At 41.9% G+C, this 24848-nt stretch overlaps 1 protein-coding gene across 1 annotated transcript in view; it reads left to right on the top strand.

The window, feature by feature from the left end:
• LOC121585534 (sodium/hydrogen exchanger 3-like) overlaps nt 1–24848 on the top strand; it is a 68379-nt gene that overhangs the window by 35882 nt on the left and 7649 nt on the right. Inside the window, exons 5-12 of the mRNA XM_041901858.2 lie at nt 1162–1240; nt 1818–1995; nt 2506–2726; nt 15298–15500; nt 15646–15735; nt 19842–19912; nt 20061–20190; nt 20471–20619. Coding sequence (XP_041757792.1) covers nt 1162–1240; nt 1818–1995; nt 2506–2726; nt 15298–15500; nt 15646–15735; nt 19842–19912; nt 20061–20190; nt 20471–20619 — 1121 coding nt within the window. The remainder of the gene's footprint in view (nt 1–1161; nt 1241–1817; nt 1996–2505; nt 2727–15297; nt 15501–15645; nt 15736–19841; nt 19913–20060; nt 20191–20470; nt 20620–24848) is intronic.

Raw genomic sequence — 24848 nt, 5'->3', positions numbered from 1 at the left:
CAGCATATTTTTTCTGATAGTGGATATAACGTCGAAGATCTGACGTTGTTAAAAAGGTACAAATTTAACATTTTATACATGGTTTGTCTATGTTGAATGATGAAACAGTACTGGTTGACTTTTTGCAAATCCAAATGTGTTTTACACGTAGATTCTACGTCACAATACGTGTGGCAAATTACATTGAAACAATGTTGATTCAACCATTTTGTGCCCAGTGGGATCACACAGTTCCATGGTCAGGGCAACCAATAGGCCAGGGTATACTATTGTACACTATTCTCCCTATTATAATTATATGTACGCTAATCTTCCAACATTACCATTGGTTGAATACCTGAATGTGGCAATTTTCCAAATGAATTAAAAGTTTTTTTATTTTGTGTGTAAATGCGCTCTAACCATATTTTTCCATGTGCAGCCTAGGGTTCATAAAACTTTAAATCTATGCATGGATTCTGAAACTAAAGATAAATATGTTTTGATGGCTATCTTTCATTGATCTCCATTATGAACACCTTCTTCATAGGCTACATTCTAATGTTGTGCAGATCAAATTCTGTATTTAAAGGGATTGCTTTAGAAAAATTAACCAAAAATAAAACACCCTGATCAAATTGGTAGGCCACCCAGTGGGTGTATTTTCTGGGATTTAATTAATTATATTAATTGTGCGCCACGGACCCACACGCAAATCTTGTTGCGCACGTGCATAGGGTAAGTCTGAATACGCCCTTTGTATGGAATAGGGTGCCAGCCTTAATGTTTACACGACAATTTTTTGGCAGAAACATTTACTTCACTTTTCGTAATGTGTTAAATAAGAAGTAAGTTGAGTTCCAAATTTTATGATATTCATCATTGGAAACCTAAACCCGACAAATTAAGTACTAAGGCAATACACAAGACAAGGCACCTTGACTGAACTGCACCAGTCAGTCACATGATTTACTTCTGGGAATGCTGTCTGTTTGTAGGTCTACATAACAACATCAATCACATACAAATAGACCAAGAATAAAATTGTAATCTAATAGATTACATTACACAATTGATTAAATGCATTGTAACACATTAAATAACGTTATATTCAATGGATTTGGTTGCTTAACCTCCCCACCTCCTCAGTGACCGGGCATCTTTATTTTCATGTTCCCTCAGGTGCTGTTCAATGTGTTTAATGCATTTGTGTCGCTTGGAGGGGCAAAAATCGACGCTGTAGAGATCATCAAAGGCATAAGTACGTAAGAGCACCACACCTTGGCTACGTCCCAAATGGCACCCTATTCCTTATATAGTTCACTTCTTTTGACTATGGCCCATATGGCTCTCGTAAAAAGTACTGCATTATGTAGGGAATAGGGTGCCATTTGGGACGCAGTGTTTGATTCTCAGGCCAACAAATAGTGCCCTGTCACGTAGTCAACAGGGACAGCTTCTTGAAGCAAACTGCTAGGGTAATGCAACAAGCAATATAGTATGTAATCTGTCTAACCCAGGGGTAGGCAACCCTGGTCCTGGAGAGCTGTTTTTGATTTAACCAACCTGAAAGACCAGGTATGTTGAATTTAGGCAGTCACTGAACTGATCAATTAGCTCAGTTGGTCAGGTGGGGTGCCTAGTTGGGACAAAATCCTGCGGCTCTCCAGGAACAGGTTGTATGTATTGTATTTATTCATGAAATAATGAATATCTTTGTTCCCTGTTTGCCTCTCCATATGTCATTCTGTCTCGCTTTTTCTTCCTCTCTCTTTCACCCTCCTTCCCTTTTCTCTCTCTTATCACCCTCCTCTCTCTTCCTCCTCTGCCCTGTGCAGTCTCGTTCTTCGTGGTGGCACTCGGAGGCTCCCTGGTTGGTGTTATCTTTGGTCTGCTGATCTCGCTCCTGACCAGATGCACCAAAAACATCCAGATTATCGAGCCAGGCTTCATCTTCGTCCTAGGCTACCTCTCTTACCTCACAGCCGAGATGCTCTCGCTATCCGCTATCCTGTCGTAAGTCCTTCTGAGTGTTATGTTGATTTATTAGGACTTTTACAACCTTTCCATTAAGGGGTATTCCACTGAAAACCTAACATGATATTTCCACTTACCTTGGCTTAGTTTTTAGATACAGTATGTATTTCAGTTACATAACTCCTTTTTTTCTAAGAGTGTACTACCTAGAACCTAAAAGAGTTCTTCAGCTGTCCCCATAGGAAAACCATTTGACGAACCCTTTTTGGTTCCAGGTAGAACCCTTTTTGGTTCCAAGTAGAACCTTTTTGGGTTCCATGTAGAACCCTTTCCACAGAGGGTTCTACATAGAACCCAAAAGGGTTCTACATGGAAACAAAAAGGTTTCTACTATGGGGACAGCCGAAGAACCCTTTTGAGCCATGTATGACCCTTGAGGTTGACTCTGGTCAACTATGGCAGAGCGCTCTACATACCATTTATATACAGTACCTACTGCGTTTTAGTCTATATTCTAAGTGACATGACCCTTTTCTTGCTTTACCATAGGTGTACATTCTGTGGCATCTGCTGTCAGAAGTATATTAACGCCAACATGGATGAGAGGTCGGTCAGCACGGTACGATACGTAATGAAGGTGTTCGCAAATGGCTCAGAGACCATCATCTTCGTCTTCCTCGGCATCTCGGCCATAGATCCGTCTATATGGGTGTGGAACACAGCCTTTATCCTCCTCACACTCCTCTTCATCTTTGTGTTCAGGTTCATAGGTGAGTTTGGTTCATAATCTTTAGTATTATTTTGTGAGAGGGGGAATCAATGGAGATTCTATTTCGCTCAATTTCTATAGGATGAACAATATTGTAGTTTGGAAATGTAGGGACAATTACCAACATACAATCCCTGTGTGTGTAGCTCAATAGGATTCTCATTGAAGGCTTCACATTACCAGCACTGACACTATGTGTGTGTATGCAGAGATAGGCAAAAGATACATCTAAAAGTATCTTGTTTCAAATACAAAATACCCGACTGACCAATGTAGTAAAATATACTTTCGCAAGGTATTTTATCTACACTGAGTGTAATATAAATATAAATTAGTGTACAAAACATTAGGACCACCTTCCTAATATTGAGTTGCAACCCCTTTTCCATCAGAACAGCCTCAATTCGTTGGGGCACAGACTCTACAAGGTGTCGAAAGCGTTCCACAGGGATGCTTGCCCATGTTGACTCCAGTGCTTCCCACAGTCGTGTCAAGTTGGCTGGATGTCCTTTGGGTGGTGGACCATTCTTGATACACACGGGAAACTGTTGAGCGTGAAACACCCAGCAGCGTTGCAGTTCTTGACACACTCAAACCAATGCGCCTGGCTAGGGCTGTTGCAGTGACCATATTACTGCCACACCGGCAGTCATGAGTCATGACCTCAATAAAATTCGACGTGACCATTGAGTCACGGTAATTTCCTCTTATGCACTCTGGAAATGTGTTGGTAGTACCCAACTCGCTAACGATCATCAGGTCGCTAATGGCCTGGTACTCAGGGCTCTATTGTCCCTCTAACCAAATGCAATCGAAAATCACATGAAACACTTATCATCAAAACAGTATGTGCTTTTAAAACTCACATCACTGTGATGGATCAATTTGAAGAAAAAAGTTCAACAACCTGTTGAAACTGAGTGGAAAACATGGTCATTGTGGATGTTGTTTCAAAGCCTAACACAACTAAATGGACAGCGCTTTCTAAGGTGATGATTAATTAAAAACACCATATGCATATTAGAGCTTAAGCATACGCATAGACCTGTATATGAGCCAAAGCGGGAAAAGAAACCTAAATTAAAATAATAATTGTGCAGTTATACAATACATAGCCTACTGCATATTGCACATGGCAGAATCATATTTTTTTTAAATACTGATTTAAGATATATTTGGTAAATAATTGGTCTAGCCTAAATTAAACACATTTAGCCTACAATTATAGTGAATTCGTATTAGATTTTGAATAGCCTAGTAAGTGTTTTTTTTTCAGAATTAATAGGCTGACACATTGCCTTTAGCTACCAAATACAGTGAGGGAAAAAAAGTATTTGATCCCCTGCTGATTTTGTACATTTGCCCACTGACAAAGAAATGATCAGTCTATCATTTCAATGGTAGGTTTATTTGAACAGTGAGAGACAGAATAACAACAAAATAAATCCAGAAAAACATATGTTATAAATTGATTAGCATTTTAATGAGGGAAATAAGTATTTGACCCCTCTGCAAAACATGACTTAGTACTTGGTGGCAAAACCCTTGTTGGCAATCACAGAGGTCAGACGTTTCTTGTAGTTGGCCACCAGGTTTTAATGAGGGAAATAAGGATTTGACCCCCTCTCAATCAGAAAGATTTCTGGCTCCCAGCTGTCTTTTATACAGGTAACGAGCTGAGATTAGGAGCACACTCTTAAAGGGAGTGCCCCTAATCTCAGTTTGTTACCTGTATAAAAGACACCTGTCCACAGAAGCAATCAATCAATCAGATTCCAAACTCTCCACCATGGCCAAGACCAAAGAGCTCTCCAAGGATGTCAGGGACAAGATTGTAGACCTACACATGGCTGGAATGGGCTACAAGACCATCGCCAAGCAGCTTGGTGAGAAGGTGACAACAGTTGGTGCGATTATTCGCAAATGGAAGAAACACAAAAGCACTGTCAATCTCCCTCGGCCTGGGGCTCCATGCAAGATCTCACCTCGTGGATTTGCAATGATCATGAGAACGGTGAGGAATCAGCCCAGAGCTACACGGGAGGATCTTGTCAATGATCTCAAGGCAGCTGGGACCATAGTCACCAAGAAAACAATTGGTAACACACTACGCCGTGAAGGACTGAAATCCTGCAGCGTCCGCAAGGTCCCCCTGCTCAAGAAAGCACATATACATGCCCGTCTGAAGTTTGCCAATGAACATCTGAATAATTCAGAGAACTGGGTGAAAGTGTTGTGGTCAGATGAGACCAAAATGAAGCTCTTTGGCATCAACTCAACTCGCCGTGTTTGGAGGAGGAGGAATGCTGCCTTAGACCCCAAGAACACCATCCCCACCGTCAAACATGGAGGTGGAAACATTATGCTTTGGGGGTGTTTTTCTGCTAAGGGGACAGGACAACTTCACCGCATCAAAGGGACGATGGATGGGGCCATGTACCGTCAAATCTTGGGTGAGAACCTCCTTCCCTCAGCCAGGGCATTGAAAATGGGTCGTGGATGGGTATTCCAGCATGACAATGACCCAAAACACATGGCCAAGGCAACAAATGAGTGGCTCAAGAAGAAGCACATTAAGGTCCTGGAGTAGCCTAGCCAGTCTCCAGACCTTAATCCCATAGAAAGTCTGTGGAGAGAGCTGAAGGTTCGAGTTGCAAATGCAAATCAATTTATAACATTTTTGACATGCGTTTTTCTGAATTTTTTTGTTGTTATTCTGTCTCTCACTGTTCAAATAAACCTACCATTAAAATTATAGACTGATCATGTCTTTGTCAGTGGGCAAACATACAAAATCAGCAGGGGATCAAATACTTTTTTCCCTCACTGTATATCACCACCATGAGTTTCCATCTCCTCCCCTCTCTCCATCGTGCAGAGAGAGGGGCTGTCAACAGCTTAATTAAATATGTTTTTTTGTGAAAACATGTTACTATGGATGTTCCCGAACATACTTCACTTGGTTTCCCAAATTAAGCACTGGGTAGTTGCAGGAACAGGGTTGGAGAGCCCATGGCATACATTGTTAGGCGGAATATCACCTGTTACTTAGCGAAATTACCGGAGTAGCCTACCTGACTAGAGTGAAAAACGGCCTCTATTCACTATTCCAGTGCATACAGATGACATGTCTTTTTTGTCTTGCCCCTGTTCTTGCCCATTTAATAATGGGCCATTCTAAATCTAAACTAATTTTACATATTAGTAAAGACAAGATTAAATTAAGAATAGTCTGATGGGTGAAAATATGATCACTTGATGAGAGAAGAGCTGTGCAGCCTGAGGCAAGGAACAGAGCGCAACCTTTTTTGGGGGGGGGACTTTCTCAAATCATCAATAGTCTATAGTCTCATCATGCAGCCCATATATCTTTTGATTTCAAAGGTTTGTATCAACTAAAGTTGCCAAATAACTCTAAATCTAGCATTTAGGACCTGTTTCAAATTATCACTTTTACACTCAACATAGCAACATATGAACGTACTCTCACTCCTGAATGGGAAAAATATCCTTTCTATTTTATTCAGCTAAGTTCAATTATATTGTTCTTACCATAAAATTATGTAATATAAAATAATGGCATGGAACTTATAAGCATATCTTGTCTGCTAAATGAACAAGCCTACAGCCTATGGCATGGTGCATAGCCAGATAACATACAGTAGGCCAACTCACATTCTGTTCTTCTGAAATACATTTTTTTTATATCATAATGTTTCTTTAGACCTGCCTAAAATAAATAATGGATTTATTTTGATGGTGTATATTCAATTGATTTATTAGACTTTTTTTAAATGTAGATGTTCCAAAGGCACACGCGCATCAGCGGCTTGTATGTGTGGAGGCCTGGAAATGCTAAAATTTTGTTAATTAACAATTACCGTGAGACCGGCAGTCTTTTGCATGATAATAACCGGCTAACAAAATTTCATGACCACTGCAGCCCTAAGCCTGACACAAACTACCATACCCCAGTTCAAAGGCACTCAAAGGCACTTCAAAGGCACGTTCAAAGGCCAGTTCAAAGGCACTCAAAGGATTTAACAAGTGACATCAGTAAGGGATCATAGCTCCTAATGTTTTGTACACTCAGTGTAGATAAATACAGGCATTTTAGGTATTTTAGTATTTTCAAAATATAAAATACATTTGAAAGTAAGCGCCTTAACTACAACAACATTCTCAGTAATGGTAACAAAAATATTGCTATGACTGACTGTGATGTGTTTTTTTAACTACCTTATTTGATTAAGACCTAAGTTGCTCTGGATAAGAGCGTCTGCTAAATGACCTAAATGTAAAAATGAACAATTGCAAAGCACATTAGCTATTATTATTGGCCTTGTTTTGGGGGCGGCACTCATTAAAAGAATACCCAGTATGCTTTGTAAATGTTAATTTTAACATTTACATATACATTTTGGTCATTTAGCTGAAACTCACACCAGTGCCATCAGACTTCTGATACCAATGCAGGGTAAAGGGGGCCACAAAATTGTGAACTGCTATAAAAACTGGTATAGAAAAGTATTTTGTATTTTGAAAATACAAATTAAAGCTCTCAAGTATCTTGTTACAAAGTAATTCAAAATTAATTGAATACTTATTAAATACAGTCGCTAGTGAAAGTCTACACACCGCACATGAAAATATACTATAGTATACTATGGTACAAATACTGTAGTATTACTATATTTATATACTATAGTATTCAATGTAGCATTTTTGCTGACTTTACTGTAATATAGTGTAGTAATTACTGTAGTGTTTTTGAGGACAATTGCAGTATTTACTATAGTGTTTTTGTTTGATTACCTTTGACATACACATGGGTGGTTTCTCCTTGTGGAAATCTACTGAACAAATACTAAAAGCACAAATGTTCCATAACCTGTAGGTAGGTAGCACTGGAGTCTGAATGGATAGTTCAGAGCTTCTGCTCTTTTCTATAACCTGTAGGGAACACAATATATGGTCTATACTTGGCATGTAGGTTTCTCACTCATGGGTGGCACAAATTGGGATATGTGGGATGGGAATGGGTGGGGTATATGCACATTAAATACTGTAGTATTACTATAGTAAAAATAAATGTAGTGTTTTTGGAGACGTTACTGTAGTATTTACTATAGTATTTTACGGTATCATACAAAAATCTATAGTAAGTACTACACATGATCGAGGGATACTACAGTGTGTAGTACAGTATTCGGCAATATACTACAAAATTTATAGTAAGTACTACACTTGAGCAAAGGATACTACAGTGTGGAGTATAGTATTGTACAGTATACTAGAGTTTACTACAGAATTCTATAGTAAATACAATAATAGTCGATAGTAAACTGTAGTATTTTGTCATGTGGGTCCCCTTGCACAGTCTTCAAATTTTGCTACCTTAAAATGTATATTATATATTTTTTCCTAACGATCTACACAACCTCCTCCATATTTTCTAAGTGAAAGACAAATTATAGGAAATGTTCCAAATTACTTAAATAAAGAATGAAGAGGTATTGATTGTCTTCACACCCCAGAGTGGAAGCACCTTTGGCAGCCATTACAGCTGTGAATTATTTTGAATAATATTCTACTAACCTTGCACAACTCTTAGGGCAACAACATATCCATTGTTTTTGTCCAAATTGCTCATACTGAGTACATTTCTATTTTGTATTTGTTTTAGGGGGTAGATCAGCTTTAATATTGCAGATAGATTGTAGCTTCCATCAATGTTATTGTCTGCATCCCTTCCAATCCACCATATTTCTTGGTAAATAAATGTATGTATTCATTTACAAAAAAATATATATGGGGGATTGGAAGTGATGCAGACAATTACATTGATGGAAGCTATACACACACACGCACAGTACCAGTCAAAAGTTTGGACACGCCTACTCATTCAAGGATTTTTCTTAATTTTGACTATTGTCTACATTGTAGAATAGCAAAGACATCAAAACTATGAAATAATACATATGGTATCATGTAGTAACCAAAAAATGTGTATATTTTATATTCTTCAAAGTAGCCACCCTTTGCCTTGATGACAGCTTTGCACACTCTTGGTATTCTCTCAACCAGCTAGAATGCTTTTCCAACAGTCTTGAAGGAGTTCCCACATATTCTGAGCACTTGTTGGCTGCTTTTCCTTCACTCTGTGGTCCAACTCATCCCAAACCATCTCAATTGTGTTGAGGTCGGGTGATTGTGGAGGCCAGGTCATCTGATGCAGCACTCATCACTCTCCTTCTTGGTCAAATAGCCATTACACAGCCTGAGGTGTGTTTTGGGTCATTGTCCTGTGGAAAAACAAATGATAGTCCCAATAAGCGCAAACCAGATGGGATGGCGTATCGCTGCAGAATTCTGTGGTAGCCATGCTGGTTAAGTGTGCCTTGAATTCTAACTAAATCACAGACAGTGTCACCAGCAAAGCACCATAACACCTCCTCCTCCATGCTTCATGGTGGGAAACCACACAAACAGAGATCAACCGTTCACCCACACCACGTCTCACAAAGACACAGCGGTTGGAACCAAAAATCTCCAATTTGGATTCCAGACCAAAGGACACGTTTCCACCAGTCTAATGTCCATTGCTCGTGTTTCTTGGCCCAAGGAAGTCTCTTCTTATTATTGGTGTCCTTTAGTAGTAGTTTCTTTGCAGCAATTCGACCATGAAGGCCTGATTCACACAGTCCCCTCTGAACAGTTGTTGAAATGTGTCTGTTACTTGAACTCTGTGAAGCATTTATTTGGGCTGCAATTTCTGAGGCTGGTAACTCTAATGAACTTATCCTCTGCAGCAGAGGTAACTCTGGGTCTTCCATTCCTGTTGCGGTCCTCATGAGAGCCAGTTTCATCATGAAATGTTCCGTTTTGACTGACCTTCATGTCTTAAAGTAATGATGGCCTGTCGTTTCTCTTTGCTTATTTGAGCTGTTCTTGCCATAATATGGACTTGGTCTTTTACTAAATAGGGCTATCTTCTGTATACTACCCCTACCATGTCAAAACACAACTGATTGGCTCAAACGCATTAAGAAGGAAAGAAATTCCACAAATTAACTTTTAAGAAGGCACACCTGTTAATTGAAATGCATTCCAGGTGACTACCTCATGATGCTGGTTGAGAGAATGCCAAGAGTGTGCAAAGCTGTCATCAAGGCAAAGGTTGGCTATTTGAAGAATCTCAAATATAAAATATATTTTGATTTGTTTAACACTTTTTGGGTTACTACATGATTCCATATGTGTTATTTCATAGTTTTGATGTCTTCACTATTATTATACAAAGTAAAAAAATAGTAAAAATAAAGAAAAACCCATGAATGAGTAGGCGTGTCCAAACTTTTGACTGGTAGTGTATATACAGTGGGGAGAACAAGTATTTGATACACTGCCGATTTTGCAGGTTTTCCTACTTACAAAGCATGTAGAGGTCTGTAATTTTTATCATAGGTACACTTCAACTGTGAGAGACGGAATCTAAAACAAAAATCCAGAAAATCACATTGTATGATTTTTAAGTAATTAATTTGCTTTTTATTGCATGACATAAGTATTTGATACATCAGAAAAACAGAACTTAATGTTTGGTACAGAAACCTTTGTTTGCAATTACAGAGATCATACGTTTCCTGTAGGTCTTGACCAGGTTTGCACACACTGCAGCAGGGATTTTGGCCCACTCCTCCATACAGACCTTCTCCAGATCCTTCAGGTTTCGGGGCTGTCGCTGGGCAATACGGACTTTCAGCTCCCTCCAAAGATTTTCTATTGGGTTCAGGTCTGGAGACTGGCTAGGCCACTCCAGGACCTTGAGATGCTTCTTACGGAGCAACTCCTTAGTTGCCCTGGCTGTGTGTTTCGGGTCGTTGTCATGCTGGAAGACCCAGCCACGACCCATCTTCAATGCTCTTACTGAGGGAAGGAGGTTGTTGGCCAAGATCTCGCGATACATGGCCCCTTCCATCCTCCCCTCAATACGGTGCAGTCGTCCTGTCCCTTTGCAGAAAAGCATCCCCAAAGAATGATTTTTCTACCTCCATGCTTCACGGTTGGGATGGTGTTCTTGGGGTTGTACTCATCCTTCTTCTTCCTCCAAACACGGCGAGTGGAGTTTAGACCAAAAAGCTCTATTTTTGTCTCATCAGACCACATGACCTTCTCCCATTCGTCCTCTGGATCATCCAGATGGTCATTGGCAAACTTCAGACGGGTCTGGACATGCGCTGGCTTGAGCAGGGTGAACTTGTGTGCGCTGCAGGATTTTAATCCATGACGGCGTAGTGTGTTACTAATGGTTTTCTTTGAGACTGTGGTCTCAGCTCTCTTCAGGTCATTGACCAGGTCCTGCCGTGTAGTTCTGGGCTGATCCCTCACCTTCCTCATGATCATTGATGCCCCACGAGGTGAGATCTTGCATGGAGCCCCAGACCGAGGGTGATTGACCGTCATCTTGAACTTCTTCCATTTTCTAATAATTGCGCCAACAGTTGTTGCCTTCTCACCAAGCTGCTTGCCTATTGTCCTGTAGCCCATCCCAGCCTTGTGCAGGTCTACAATTTTAACCCTGATGTCCTTACACAGCGCTCTGGTCTTGGCCATTGTGGAGAGGTTGGAGTCTGTTTGATTGAGTGTTGATTTTCTGGATTTTTGTTTTAGATTCCGTCTCTCGCAGTTGAAGTGTACCTATGATAAAAATTACAGACCTCTACATGCTTTGTAAGTAGGAAAACCTGCAAAATCGGCAGTGTATCAAATACTTGTTCTCCCCACTGTATTTTCAAAGAAGCGTGAATCATCATTATTTGGACCATTTAGGTTAATGAGCCATATCTGTTTATGGTCCAATAACATTTAAATCATCCATCTACCTTGAGGATCTGTTTGGACAATTTGCACATTCTGATAAAAATGACTGTTAATTAATATGACCACCCCTTTTGAATTTCTTTGCCCATGGGAGAAATATACAGCGGGGAAAGAAAGTATTTAGTCAGCCACCAATTGTGCAAGTTCTCCCACTTAAAAAGATGAGAGAGGCCTGTAATTTTCATCATAGGTACACGTCAACTATGACAGACAAATAGAGAAAAAAAATCCAGAAAATCACATTGTAGGATTTTTTTATGAATTTATTTGCAAATTATATGGTGGAAAATAAGTATTTGGTCACCTACAAACAAGCAAGATTTCTGGCTCTCACAGACCTGTAACTTCTTCTTTAAGAGGCTCCTCTGTCCTCCACTCGTTACCTGTATTAATGACACCTGTTTGAACTTGTTATCAGTATAAAAGACACCTGTCCACAACCTCAAACAGTCACACTCCAAACTCCACTATGGCCAAGACCAAAGAGCTGTCAAAGGACACCAGAAACAAAATTGCATCCAAAGAACACCTTACCTACTGTGAAGCATGGGGGTGGAAACATCATGCTTTGGGGCTGTTTTTCTGCAAAGGGACCAGGACGACTGATCCGTGTAAAGGAAAGAATGAATGGGGCCATGTATCGTGAGATTTTGAGTAAAAACCTCCTTCCATCAGCAAGGGCATTGAAGATGAAACGTGGCTGGGTCTTTCAGCATGACAATGATCCCAAACACACCGCCCGGGCAACGAAGGAGTGGCTTCGTAAGAAGCATTTCAAGGTCCTGGAGTGGCCTAGCCAGTCTCCAGATCTCAACCCCATAGAAAATCTTTGGAGGGAGTTGAAAGTCTGTGTTGCCCAGCGACAGCCCCAAAACATCACTGCTCTAGAGGAGATCTGCATGGAGGAATGGGCCAAAATACCAGCAACAGTGTGTGAAAACCTTGTGAAGACTTACAGAAAACGTTTAACCTGTGTCATTGCCAACAAAGGGTATATAACAAAGTATTGAGAAACTTTTGTTATTGACCAAATACTTATTTTCCACCATAATTTGCAAATAAATTCATAAAAAATCCTACTATGTGATTTTCTGGATTTTTTTGTGTCATTTTGTCTGTCATAGTTGAATGTACCTATGATGAAAATTACAGGCCTCTCTCATCTTTTTAAGTGGGAGAACTTGCACAATTGGTGGCTGACTAAATACTTTTTTTCCACACTGTAAGTCAGGACTGAGACGGGACCATTCAGGAACACTAAACACCTATTGAAAAGCCATTCTGGTGTGTATGGCATAAACATTTGTGTAATTGTCTCGCTGAAAAATACAATTCTATCCCAGGGTTAGGTTTTCAGAAGACTACGTCAGGTTTTCCTTTAACTTTTTACTTGGGCTTTGCTCCTTTCATATTTATTTTGGTCCTGTCAAACTCCCCAATCCCTGCCGGTGACAATCATATCCATAACATGATGCTGCCACCACAATACTTGAAAATACAGAGGATCAACAACATTACATTCACTCCACATTACTGGCCTGTATGACATAGTGAAAAGAAGAAAGCCTGTGTTAAAAAATCCACTCTAAATCATTGATTCTGTTTGCAACAAGGCCGTTAATTAATACTGCAAGACAATACGGCAAAAACATTTGGGGGCCTGAATTAAAAACGACAGGTTTGGGTGAAATCCAATACATTGTGAAACTAAAGGTTATTTACATAATGAGTGAAATATTTCACAATAGGATTTTGTTCTGTAACTCCCATAACTCAAAGTAACCAATCACAAATGTCTGTTGAAGACAGACCTAGAGAACAGCGAATAGGGTTCGAATCCTAAGCAGGATAGTGTAGGAGAAAAGAGAGGTATCCACCCTCTGTCGAAGGCAGCTACCAAGGAGAGCATAACAGCATAGGCTCTTGTCCCCTCCAGCAAAGGAGCAGAGCGCACACTGGAACAAAAGGAGACTCTCTTCTGGGGAAGGTGGCGGACAGGAAGTCAAAGACTCCCAAGGTCCAATCTTGAATAAACTACTGGACCTAAGTCACAGAGAGGGATTAGGCAGGCTACGTGAAGGTAACCCAACGAAAAGAGACTGTGTTAGCATCGGGCCGACAGAAAACAGTCCACATGCCGGTCGTGCGCAGGGCATGTAGCCTACTGGCGACCGGGGTAGAAACACATGTCAAAAGGGTTCTGTATGCTAGGGTGTCATATGCAAAAGCCAACCCCACCAGGACTGGACATAAGCAGGTAAAGAACTGGCTGACTAGAATGTCACTGTTTATCAAGCACACACCCCAGCAGGGTGCAGAGATCCTGTAGTGGCTGCAAAAGTACTCCAGAAGCTGGGGCATTTTTGGAACCGTCTGGGGTAGGCACATACAAAAAAAAAAGAGCCTATTTGAGCCTTTTCGAGACAGAGTCCATAGTGCGTGGCAGCAGGGAGGTGAACCATGTCAACCCGCAGGACTACCGTTCACGAGAGCGCAGACAAATGCGTGACGTATGAAGTCAGGCTGTGAAGTGAAACGATAAGAAAAAACTGTGGGCCAGATTTCTTAATCCAGTGCAATAGGACCGTATGTCTTGATCCTGCTCCGTGTAGGAGAGAGGGTGTCAAGAGAAGTGAATGCTCAGCCACTCGCTCCTGTATGACGGGAGGCAGAACAGGCACCAGCCCGACTGCATGAACCAATCGCAGAAGGGAAAGAGGACAATGGTAAAAAGCTTAAACATAGTGGAGTCTCTAGGAGCAGGAGCTCGCCTAAGTTAGAATACCTCATGACCATACTATTTACCAAGAGAGTTTTCATCTATATTTTTCGTAGCTGTCTATTTACCACCACAAACTGATGCTGGCACTAAGACTGCACTCAATGAGCTGTATAGGGCCATAAGCAAACAAGAAAATGCTCAGCCAGAGGCGGCGCTCCTAGTGGCCGGTGATTTTAATGCAGGAAAACAAATCAATTTTACCTAATTTCTACCAGCATGTCACCTGTGCAGCTAGAGGGGGGAAAAAAACTCTAGATCACCTTTACTCCACATACAGAGATGCATACAAAACTCTCCCTTGCCCTCCATTCGGCAAATCTGACCATAACTCTATCCTTCTGATTCTTGCTTACAAACAAAAACTCCATACGGAAGTACCAGTGATACGCTCAATTGAGATGCGCTCAATAGTGAAGTGGTCCGATGAAGCGGATGCTGAGCTACAGGACTGTCAGAGTAGCTACATTATCCATATTGATAAGGTTGTCATTGTCAAAAATTGATTTGTCATTTTTTGGATGAAAAGGTAAAAGGTCAGTTGTGAAATGTCACAACTCGGGTAACAACATTTTTCTCTGAGTTTCCCACTTGTAATTCCGACTTGGACGGTCATTCATTTCCCACTGTTTCCGATAACTCCGATAGCATGTGAACGCGGCGGTGTGAAAACTCTGAGGTGTGAAAACATACACAATCAAGACATCTTCGTTTTTTTAAATTGTATTAATTAGGAACATTTTCTATAATTGTATGTCACTTTTAAAATGTGAAGTAGGTTGTGTATCTGTAGGAAAAACATCTAATTTTATCCCTTTTTAGATGTAATTTTATGGCAGCAAAATGTGAAGACTACAAGGCACATGTAACAGAAATACTGCCTTTCTCTGTGTGTATGTCTATATCACAGGGGTCTTTTTACTCACCTGGATTCTCAACCAGTACCGACTGGTTCCCTTGGAGTTTATTGATCAGGTAGTGATGGGCTACGGTGGCCTACGAGGGGCAGTAGCCTATGGCCTTGTGGTCTCGCTGGATGAGAATAAGTTCAAGGAGAAGAATCTGATGATCAGCACCACCCTCCTAGTGGTGTACTTCACTGTCGTGCTGCAGGTAAAATAGCTCATTTAAATGTCAAACTTCAGTCCATAGATAGTGAAATATTTGTTGTTTTCTTTCATAGTGTAATGTGTTCACTTGAACAGACTGGTATATTTTAATTGGCCACCGGTTTACTATATTTTCTTATTTGTTGCAGGGAATAACCATGAAACCACTGGTCAACTGGCTGAAAGTGAAGAGGGCAGCAGTGACAGAACGCACACTAGCTGAAAAAATACAGAATAGGGTAACTATCTGGTCAGAAGTCTTTGTTGTTCATCAACCCCAAAGACTCAGACAACACACCTTACATCTCTCTAATTAATCCCCAAAGTAAAGTTTGTACTTTTTGTAAACTGTACTACACCACCTTTGTTAATGACAAGGTATATTAAGAGAACACACAAATAAATTAGTAGCAGGGCGAGATTCATGCAGACTTTAAATAAAGCACACTCGTGATGAAATACTCTTTGTAAGCTAGTACACTCGTGATGAAAAACTTTGTGAGATAGCACACTCATGGTATAATATTCTTATAGGATAATAACACACTGGTGGTAATTGGTATAACAACACAATGGTGGTAATTGGCATGTGAATGCACACTGCTTTCGAATGAAATAGCTCCCTCCTAAGGAGGTCTCTAGGGAAGTGGTGACGCAACATACAAACAAACATGTATATTACAAAGAAAATTGTACTAATCCGCCCGCTAAGGCAACCCCAAATCTTTTGCCTGGATACCAGCTCACCAGGGCAGACTACAGAGAAAAAACCTACCTACCTATCGGGACACAAACTAACTCAACAGTAAGAACAGCGCTCCAAAAGCTCTGTGAAAAATAAAAAACATAATTATAACCCCGGGTCATTTACACAATAGCAGTATTTTTTTAGTAGCCCTTTCCTGCAGTCAAATGACCTAGTGGCCTCATGGGTGGAATGTGATTAATATTTTTCATAATTAATAAACATCATTTATTTTTAAAACGCTGAAAATCCGGTGTTTCTATGTCAAACTGTTTTGTTATATTTCAGTATTTTGTGATGTATATTATCAAGTGTAATATTGGGATGCAAACTCAAAATTGAATGCATTTCAACTCTATATCTGACATGGTACAGGTGTCTTCTTTTTTTTAGGCCCATAACCATGTGTGAGGTGTATACCTTTTTTCAAAGTATATTTGTTTAAGACTACCAAGAAACACTCTGTGTGACCATGATTTAGCCCACTGCAGCAAAAGGTTAAATAAACAGCGTTATTAGATAGACTTGATTCACATTACAATGTTAAAAGCGAATACCTTTAAAATGAATGAGCTATACCGGTCTCCCAGCTCATACACTCACAACCGGCTTCCAAGCCGCTTCTCCCCATCAAAAAAAATGAGGGAATTGGCAATGGGAGTGGATTGTCTTGCTTTCTCTACCATCTCTGCTGTCACAACCCACAGCCCACAGGTATGTTTTCCACTAGATAACACAGCCACAAAGTCAAAATTGGCTATATTGTGGCGTTAGCGGACCCACTCCTTAGCTAGCTAACTAACTAGAAGAACGAGGAGACTGTAGCTGAACCGGCGAATCAGGTTTTAATGCCCTCGAAATAAAGGCTAACAGAGGGTTAGAAGGGTTGCCCAAAACAATAAAAGCATCTGGCTGTCAAATAACTCAGAGGAGATGTTATTGTGTCCCATTCAGTCTCTCAGACCCCCCTCAACCCCAAAAACTAGTGGCCTATCAGCTATGTGAACTAGGTGCAACTCCTCCCCCCATAATTTCCCCATGAGCCCCCCCACATGATTTTTGGTATTTTATGATAGAGCTAGAGGGTCGCTACACTGATCTTTGTTACTCCAAAGTGGCCAACGACGGGGGATCCATGATGTGCCTACAACACCTTTTCTCAAAGATCCTTGGGCACCACCACTTGCCAACAGGGTTCACAGGTGGCTGGCAGGAGCTGTACACCAGGCCATTCAGATCATAGGCCTCTGACAGTGGCAGACCGTGCCACTACTTCTTCCCAGGGTGGCCGGGACCCTTCCTCCAGCCAACCCATGACCATCCTGAGGTCAGGATCATCCAGCTGCAGTTCTCGCCAACTTTGTTCATTTGCTGGTAGCAGTGCCCAGCACTTCACCTCTTCGACATGCAGGTTTACAGCCTCACGTGCTTCTGCTCAGTTGCAGATGTGGCATTCTGGTGCACATGGCAGCCGAGACATGCTATCTGCATTAGTATGGCTTTCCCCGGCTCTGTGCTGAATGGTGAATTGGAATGCCTGGAGCTGTTTGATCCACCGAGCTACTCCTTCCGGCTCTTTGAAGGACAGGAGCCACTTCAAGGCAGCATGATCGGTGCACACGGTGAAAGGAAGGCTACAGAGGAGATGCTTGAAGTGCTCAGCTGAGTCGACGACCGCCAGAAGCTCCCGGCGGGTTATACAATTATTCTCTGGCTTGTCAAAGGTGCGATTGTAATATGCAACTCATTTTCCTTCCGGGGTTAGCTGCGACAAGACTGCACCGAGGCCTTCATTGCTGGCATCCGTATCGAGGTTGAACGGATTTCCCGGATCTGGGGATCTGATGCACACAGGGTCCTGACACAAAGCCTGCTTCAGGATGTTAAAGGGTGTATGTTGGTCCATCCCCCACTCAAAGAGGGTATTGACTGCCATGTGGATATCAGTGAAAATTGGAAAACTTTGAACTTCCGCAAAAGGTAGTAAAAGGGGGCTGCCATAGTGGCGAACCCAGCAATAAAGCATCTGTAATAGGAGGCTAGCCCTAAGAAAGACCGAAGCTGGTGTATGTATGGTGTAAGCCAATCCCTGACAGCGGCAACTTTGTTCGGTTTTGTCATGACTCCTGCCTGGCTGACTCTGTGTCCGAGGAAGGTAACATCTTTCTGCATGAAACTGCACTTTTCTCTTTGGATTCGGCCTAGAACTTCCTCCAAGTTTTCCTACGCAATCTCGAAGCTTGTCCCATGCACCAGTAGATCATCGAAATACACCACACATTGTTCCGGGGGCACACCTTTGAGAACCTTCTCTATAAGCCTATTGAAGGTGGCAGGGGCATTATACAAGCTAAAGGGCATAGTGGTAAACTGCCACAGGCCTCGTCCTATGGTGAAGGCAGTCTTTGCTTTGTCTTCGGGTGCTAGAGGTACCTGGCTATCCGCTCCGTAGATCCAGGGAAGAGAACCAAGCTGAGCCAGCGACATAATCGAGACACTCGTTTATCCGATGCAGTGGATAGGAATCTTTCACCGTCTTGTCGTTCAGTTGCTGATAGTCGGCAGAGAACCTATAGGTTCCATCTCTTTTTGAGGACCATGACCACGGGGGAGGCCTATCAAACTGTTTGATGGTGTCAGTAGATGCCATCTGTTCTATGAGCTCATCCGCTGCGGCTTGGTGGGCATAGGGCATCCATCTGGCGCGTTGTCGGATGGAGCACGTTGCCTGTGTCAATGATGTGCTGCACCAAGTGGGTTCGACCTACATCATTAGGAGTGACAGCAAAGCTGTGCCAGAATGTGTAAAGTAGGTCCCAGACTTGTCACTCCCACATGGCTTTGCTGCCGATTCTGCGACTGTGGTGACACTTGCCGTCTGTATAACTGGTGTAGGCAGGGGCTGTAGTTACTCCTGTGGCTCCATGGTGGTGGGGCTATCATTGGAGAGGGGGAACGTGCACTCTGCAAAGGGGGCTTCCCACTGAAGGCTAGGGCTTGTCGGTTGGCAGGGTTTGTTTGCGCCACAGTGGGCATCATGGGAAAGGCAGCCTCACTGAAAGGGGGGATGGGTTTATCATCTTGGAAAATAATGGTATTTGTCTGGAAGTCCAGCTTTGCCTCCGCCTTACACAGGAAAGCCATGCCTAGTAAATAGTGCACTTTAACTTCAGCAACCCAGACAGGGTGACGTGCAGAGTAGTCACCCACCTGTATCAAGACTTCACACCTTCCCAGAATAGGAGCTCTTTCTCCAGTTACTGTGATGAAGGGAACTTCGGTGGCTTGGGGTTGAGCACCAGGAGGCAGAAGGTCAGGATGGATAAGGGTCATTGTGGAATCTGTGTCCAGTAGTGCACATGTCAACCGGCCCTCAACCCAAACATGAACTCAACAGCAGTTAGTGCCAAAGGGGGTAGGTGTATAGAGGGAGAGGGGTCTGGAAGATGAAGGGTGTTTATCAAGGGCTGAGTGTCAGTTGCTAAACCCCTCTTTTTATAAAACATCAACCAGTTAATCTAACAGTGTTGAAAATGGTCAACCTAAATCTAACCTTGATTAAATATATCCATGAATCATCATTCCATTTTATTTTTTCAGACCTTTGACCACATGCTTGTCGCCATAGAGGACATTTCTGGACAAATAGGACATAACTACATGAGGGACAAGTATGTGGACACTAACATCATATTATCAACTTCAATAAGTTGTCATCATATAAGTATTATTTAAATTAATGTATTACATACCATACCTTTCAAAGATTAAATTTAACACAATTGTTTTGTTTTTATTCTCTTCTCGTATTCTTCTAAGGTGGAATACATTTGAGGAGAGGTGGTTGTACTGGCTCTTGATGACTCCCTCTGCCAGGAAGTCTTGTGACCACATATTCAACATCTTCCACAAGCTCAACCTCAAGGATGCCATGAGCTATGTGAAAGAGGTAAGAGCGACTCAAGGTTTGGGAAAGCCATGACAACTTAATACTGTAGTTACAATGCTACACAATAAATTAACCACCAGGATCACTGATTTACATTAACATTACAAATATACTTTTTTTGTTTATTTTTTATAGCAGATGTTACAGCGGGTGCAGCAAAATGCTTGTGTTACTCGAACTGTTAAGAGCAAGTAACACAAGCATTTCACTGCTACATCTTCTAATCTGATGGAGACTGTGTACAACTTTGATTTGATGAAATAATTTTATCCCATTATAGGGAGAAAGCAGAGGCTCATTGGCGTTCGTTCGGCATGAATCCAAGGCTGATGTGGATTTCAATAAGAAGTTTGGTGCCAACTTCTCAGAGATGATGCCTTCCATCATGACAGAAAATATGGGACCGGATCATGTTCCAGTCTCCATCTTGTAAGCAACATTGCCTGACTTAATTTGCATCCCAATGGCACATGCATCCCAATGGATCATGTTCCAGTCTCCTCCATCTTGTAAGCAACATTGCCTGACTCAGTCCGCATCTCAATGGCTCAAGTCAAAAGTAATGCACTATAGGGTTGGACAACCCTGGGGCAAAGTACAGGTACGAATGGTGAAACTGACATTGCGTGCAGTTTACTTACCCATTTTGCAGGTACAGTGGGGAAAACAAGTATTTAGTCAGCCACCAATTGTGCAAGTTCTCCCACTTAAAAAGATGAGAGAGGCCTGTAATTTTCATCATAGGTACACGTCAACTATGACAGACAAAATGAGAAAAAAAAATCCAGAAAATCACATTGTAGGATTTTTAATGAATTTATTTGCAAATTATGGTGGAAAATAAGTATTTGGTCAATAACAAAAGTTTCTCAATACTTTGTTATATACCCTTTGTTGGCAATGACACAGGTCAAACGTTTTCTGTAAGTCTTCACAAGGTTTTCACACACTGTTGCTGGTATTTTGGCCCATTCTTCCATGCAGATCTCCTCTAGAGCAGTGATGTTTTGGGGCTGTCGCTGGGCAACACAGACTTTCAACTCCCTCCAAAGATTTTCTATGGGGTTGAGATCTGGAGACTGGCTAGGCCACTCCAGGACCTTGAAATGCTTCTAACGAAGCCACTCCTTCGTTGCCCGGGCAGTGTGTTTGGGATCATTGTCATGCTGAAAGACCCAGCCATGTTTCATCTTCAATGCCCTTTCTGATGGAAGGAGGTTTTCACTCAAAATCTCACGATACATGGCCCCATTCATTCTTTCCTTTACACGGATCAGTCGTCCTGGTCCCTTTGCAGAAAAACAGCCCCAAAGCATGATGTTTCCACCCCCATGCTTCACAGTAGGTATGGTGTTCTTTGGATGCAACTCAGCATTCTTTGTCCTCCAAACACGACGAGTTGAGTTTTTACCAAAAAGTTCTATTTTGGTTTCATCTGACCATATGACATTCTCCCAATCCTCTTCTGGATCATCCAAATGCACGCTAGCAAACTTCAGATGGGCCTGGACATGTACTGGCTTAAGCAGGGGGACACGTCTGGCACTGCAGGATTTGAGTCCCTGGCGGCGTAGTGTGTTACTGATGGTAGGCTTTGTTACTTTGGTCCCAGCTCTCTGCAGGTCATTCACTAGGTCCCCCGTGTGGTTCTGGGATTTTTGCTCACCGTTCTTGTGATCATTTTGACCCCACGGGGTGAGATCTTGCGTGGAGCCCCAGATCGAGGGAGATTATCAGTGGTCTTGTATGTCTTCCATTTCCTAATAATTGCTCCCACAGTTGATTTCTTCAAACCAAGCTGCTTACCTATTGCAGATTCAGTCTTCCCAGCCTGGTGCAGGTCTACAATTTTGTTTCTGGTGTCCTTTGACAGCTCTTTGGTCTTGGCCATAGTGGAGTTTGAGTGTGACTGTTTGAGGTTGTGGACAGGTGTCTTTTATACTGATAACAAGTTCAAACAGGTACCATTAATACAGGTAACGAGTGGAGGATAGAGGAGCCTCTTAAAGAAGAAGTTACAGGTCTGTGAGAGCCAGAAATCTTGCTTGTTTGTAGGTGACCAAATACTTATTTTCCACCATAATTTGCAAATAGATTCATTAAAAATCCTACAATGTGATTTTCTGGATTTCTTTTTCTCAATTTGTCTGTCATAGTTGACGTGTACCTATGATGAAAATTACAGGCCTCTCTCATGTTTTTAAGTGGGAGAACTTGCACAATTGGTGGCTGACTAAATACTTTTTTCCCCACTGTATAACTCAATCCCTCCTTAGAGCAACCTGCTAGAGGGTGGTTTCCCTTGTCGTATTGTTCCAATACGGAGGCTAGACATCTGTATTAGTCTAGCAACAGTGCAAGAGTACAGAAGAACTGAGCGGATGATCTGTTACAGCCGCATCACCTTAGGAAAACACACACATGGTGTGTTCCAATGGTCCCATAGTCACCGTCCCATAGTTGGCACCAATGTAGCGAACGGCGGGACAGGGAGGCCAAGCCGGATCGCTGGTGTGGGAAACAAACACCCTACGCATGGCGCCCAATGGTGGCTATAGTTATAGCTAGCCGAACAGGTGAAAAGTGCCTGCTGTGTCTAACAGTCTGGGAGCCAGTCTGCTTGGTGAAGAGAGCGAACACACACTAGCGGTTGCGAATCGTCAGTGTAGTAAAATCCCTCTATTGTAGGATAGGATGGAAATTATGTTGCAGGACAGTTTGATGTAAAACTAGTGACCAGCCCGAGGAGATTGTATATGAGCCTAGTGGATCCTGGCTCGAACCCTTTAGGATGTGCTCCACACCCACATCAAAAAATACTATAGTATACTATGGCATAAATACTATAGTATTCACTGTGGTGTTTTTGCTGACTTTACTGTAGTATTTCCTGTAGTGTTGCGGACATGACTATAGTATAATGCAGTATTTAAAGTTTACTATAGTATAAATACTGTAGTAAAAAGAAAACGACTATAGTAATGACTAATGTTTTTGCGGACTGTTTTATACTGTAGTGTTTTTGCAGACATTACTGTAGTATTTACTACAGTGTTTTTTTTTATTATTATCTTTCCCATTGCAGTGGGGGCTTTCTCCTTGAGGAAAACTATTCGACTGAACTGCTCTTTTCATAACCTGTAGGGAACACAATATATGGTCTATACTTGGCATGTAGGTTTCTCACATTTGAGTGGCACAAATTGGGATATGGGGGAGGAAAATGGGAAGGGTATATGCAAATAAATACTGTAACATATACTATAATAATTACTGCAGTGTTTTGTGGACTATAGTGTTTTTGCAAACATTACTGTAGTATTTACAGTGCATTCTGAAAGTATTCAGACCCCTTCTCTTTTTCGAAATTGTTACGTTACAGCCTTATTCTAAAATTGATTAAATGTTTTTTTCCCCTGATCAATCTACATACAATACCCCATAATGACAAAGCAAAAACAGGTTTTTAGAAATGTTTGCACATTTATTAAAAATAAAAAAAACATTGCATTTACATTAGTATTCAGACCATTTGCTATGAGACTCGAAATTGAGCTCAGGTGCATCCTGTTTCCATTGATCATCCTTGAGATATGTTTCTATAACTTGATTGGAGTTGATTTGGAAAGGCACACACCTGTCTCTATAAGGTCCCACAGTTGACAGTGCATGTCAGAGCAAAAACCATGCCGTGAGGTCGAAGGAATTGTCTATAGAGCTCCGAGACAGGATTGTGTCGAGGCACAGATCTGGGGAAGGGTAGCAAAAAATGTCTGCAGCATTGAAGGTCCCCAAGAACAAAGTGGCCTCCATCATTCTTAAATGGAAGAAGTTTGGAACCACCAAGACTTCCTAGAGCTGGCCGCCCGGCTAAACGGAGCAATCGGGGGAGAAGGGCCTTGGTCAGGGAGGTGACCAAGAACCCGATGGTCACTCTGACAGAGCTCCAGAGTTCCTCTGTGGAGATGGGAGAACCTTCCAGAACAACCGTCTCTGCAGCACTCCACCAATTAGGCCTTTATGGTACAGTGGCCAGACGGAAGCCAATCCTCAGTAAAAAGGCACATGACAGCCCGCTTGGAGTTTGCCAAAAGGCACCTAAAGGACTCTCAGACCATGAGAAACAAGATTCTCTCCTCTGATGAAACCAAGATTGAACTCTTTGGCCTGAATGCCAATCATCACGTCTGGAGGAAACCTAGCACCATCCCTACAGTGAAGCATGGTGGTGGCAACATCATGCTGTGGGGATGTTTTTTAGTGGCAGGGTGACTAGTCAGGATCGAGGGAAAGATGAACGGAGCAAAGTACAGAGAGATCCTTGATGAAAACCTGCTCCAGAGCACTCAGGACCTCAGACTGGGGCGAAGGTTCACCTTCCAACAGGACAACGACCCTAAGCACACAGCCAAGACAATGCAGGAGTGGCTTTGGGACAAGTCTCTGAATGTCCTTGAGTGGCCCACCCAGAGCCCGGACTTGAACCCGATTTAACATACAGTCATGGCCAAAATTGTTGGCACCCCTGAAATTTTTCCAGAAAATGAAGTATTTCTCACAGAAAAGTATTGAAATTACACATGTTTTGCTATGCACATGTTTATTTCCTTTGTGTGTATTGGAATAACACAAAAAAAAACAGGAAAAAAGCAAATTTG

Source organism: Coregonus clupeaformis, chromosome 17 (genome assembly GCF_020615455.1).
Source record: "Coregonus clupeaformis isolate EN_2021a chromosome 17, ASM2061545v1, whole genome shotgun sequence".
Classification (NCBI taxonomy): Eukaryota; Metazoa; Chordata; class Actinopteri; order Salmoniformes; family Salmonidae; genus Coregonus; species Coregonus clupeaformis.
Note: the sequence above shows the minus strand (reverse complement) of the source record. Positions and strands in the feature narration are given on the sequence as shown.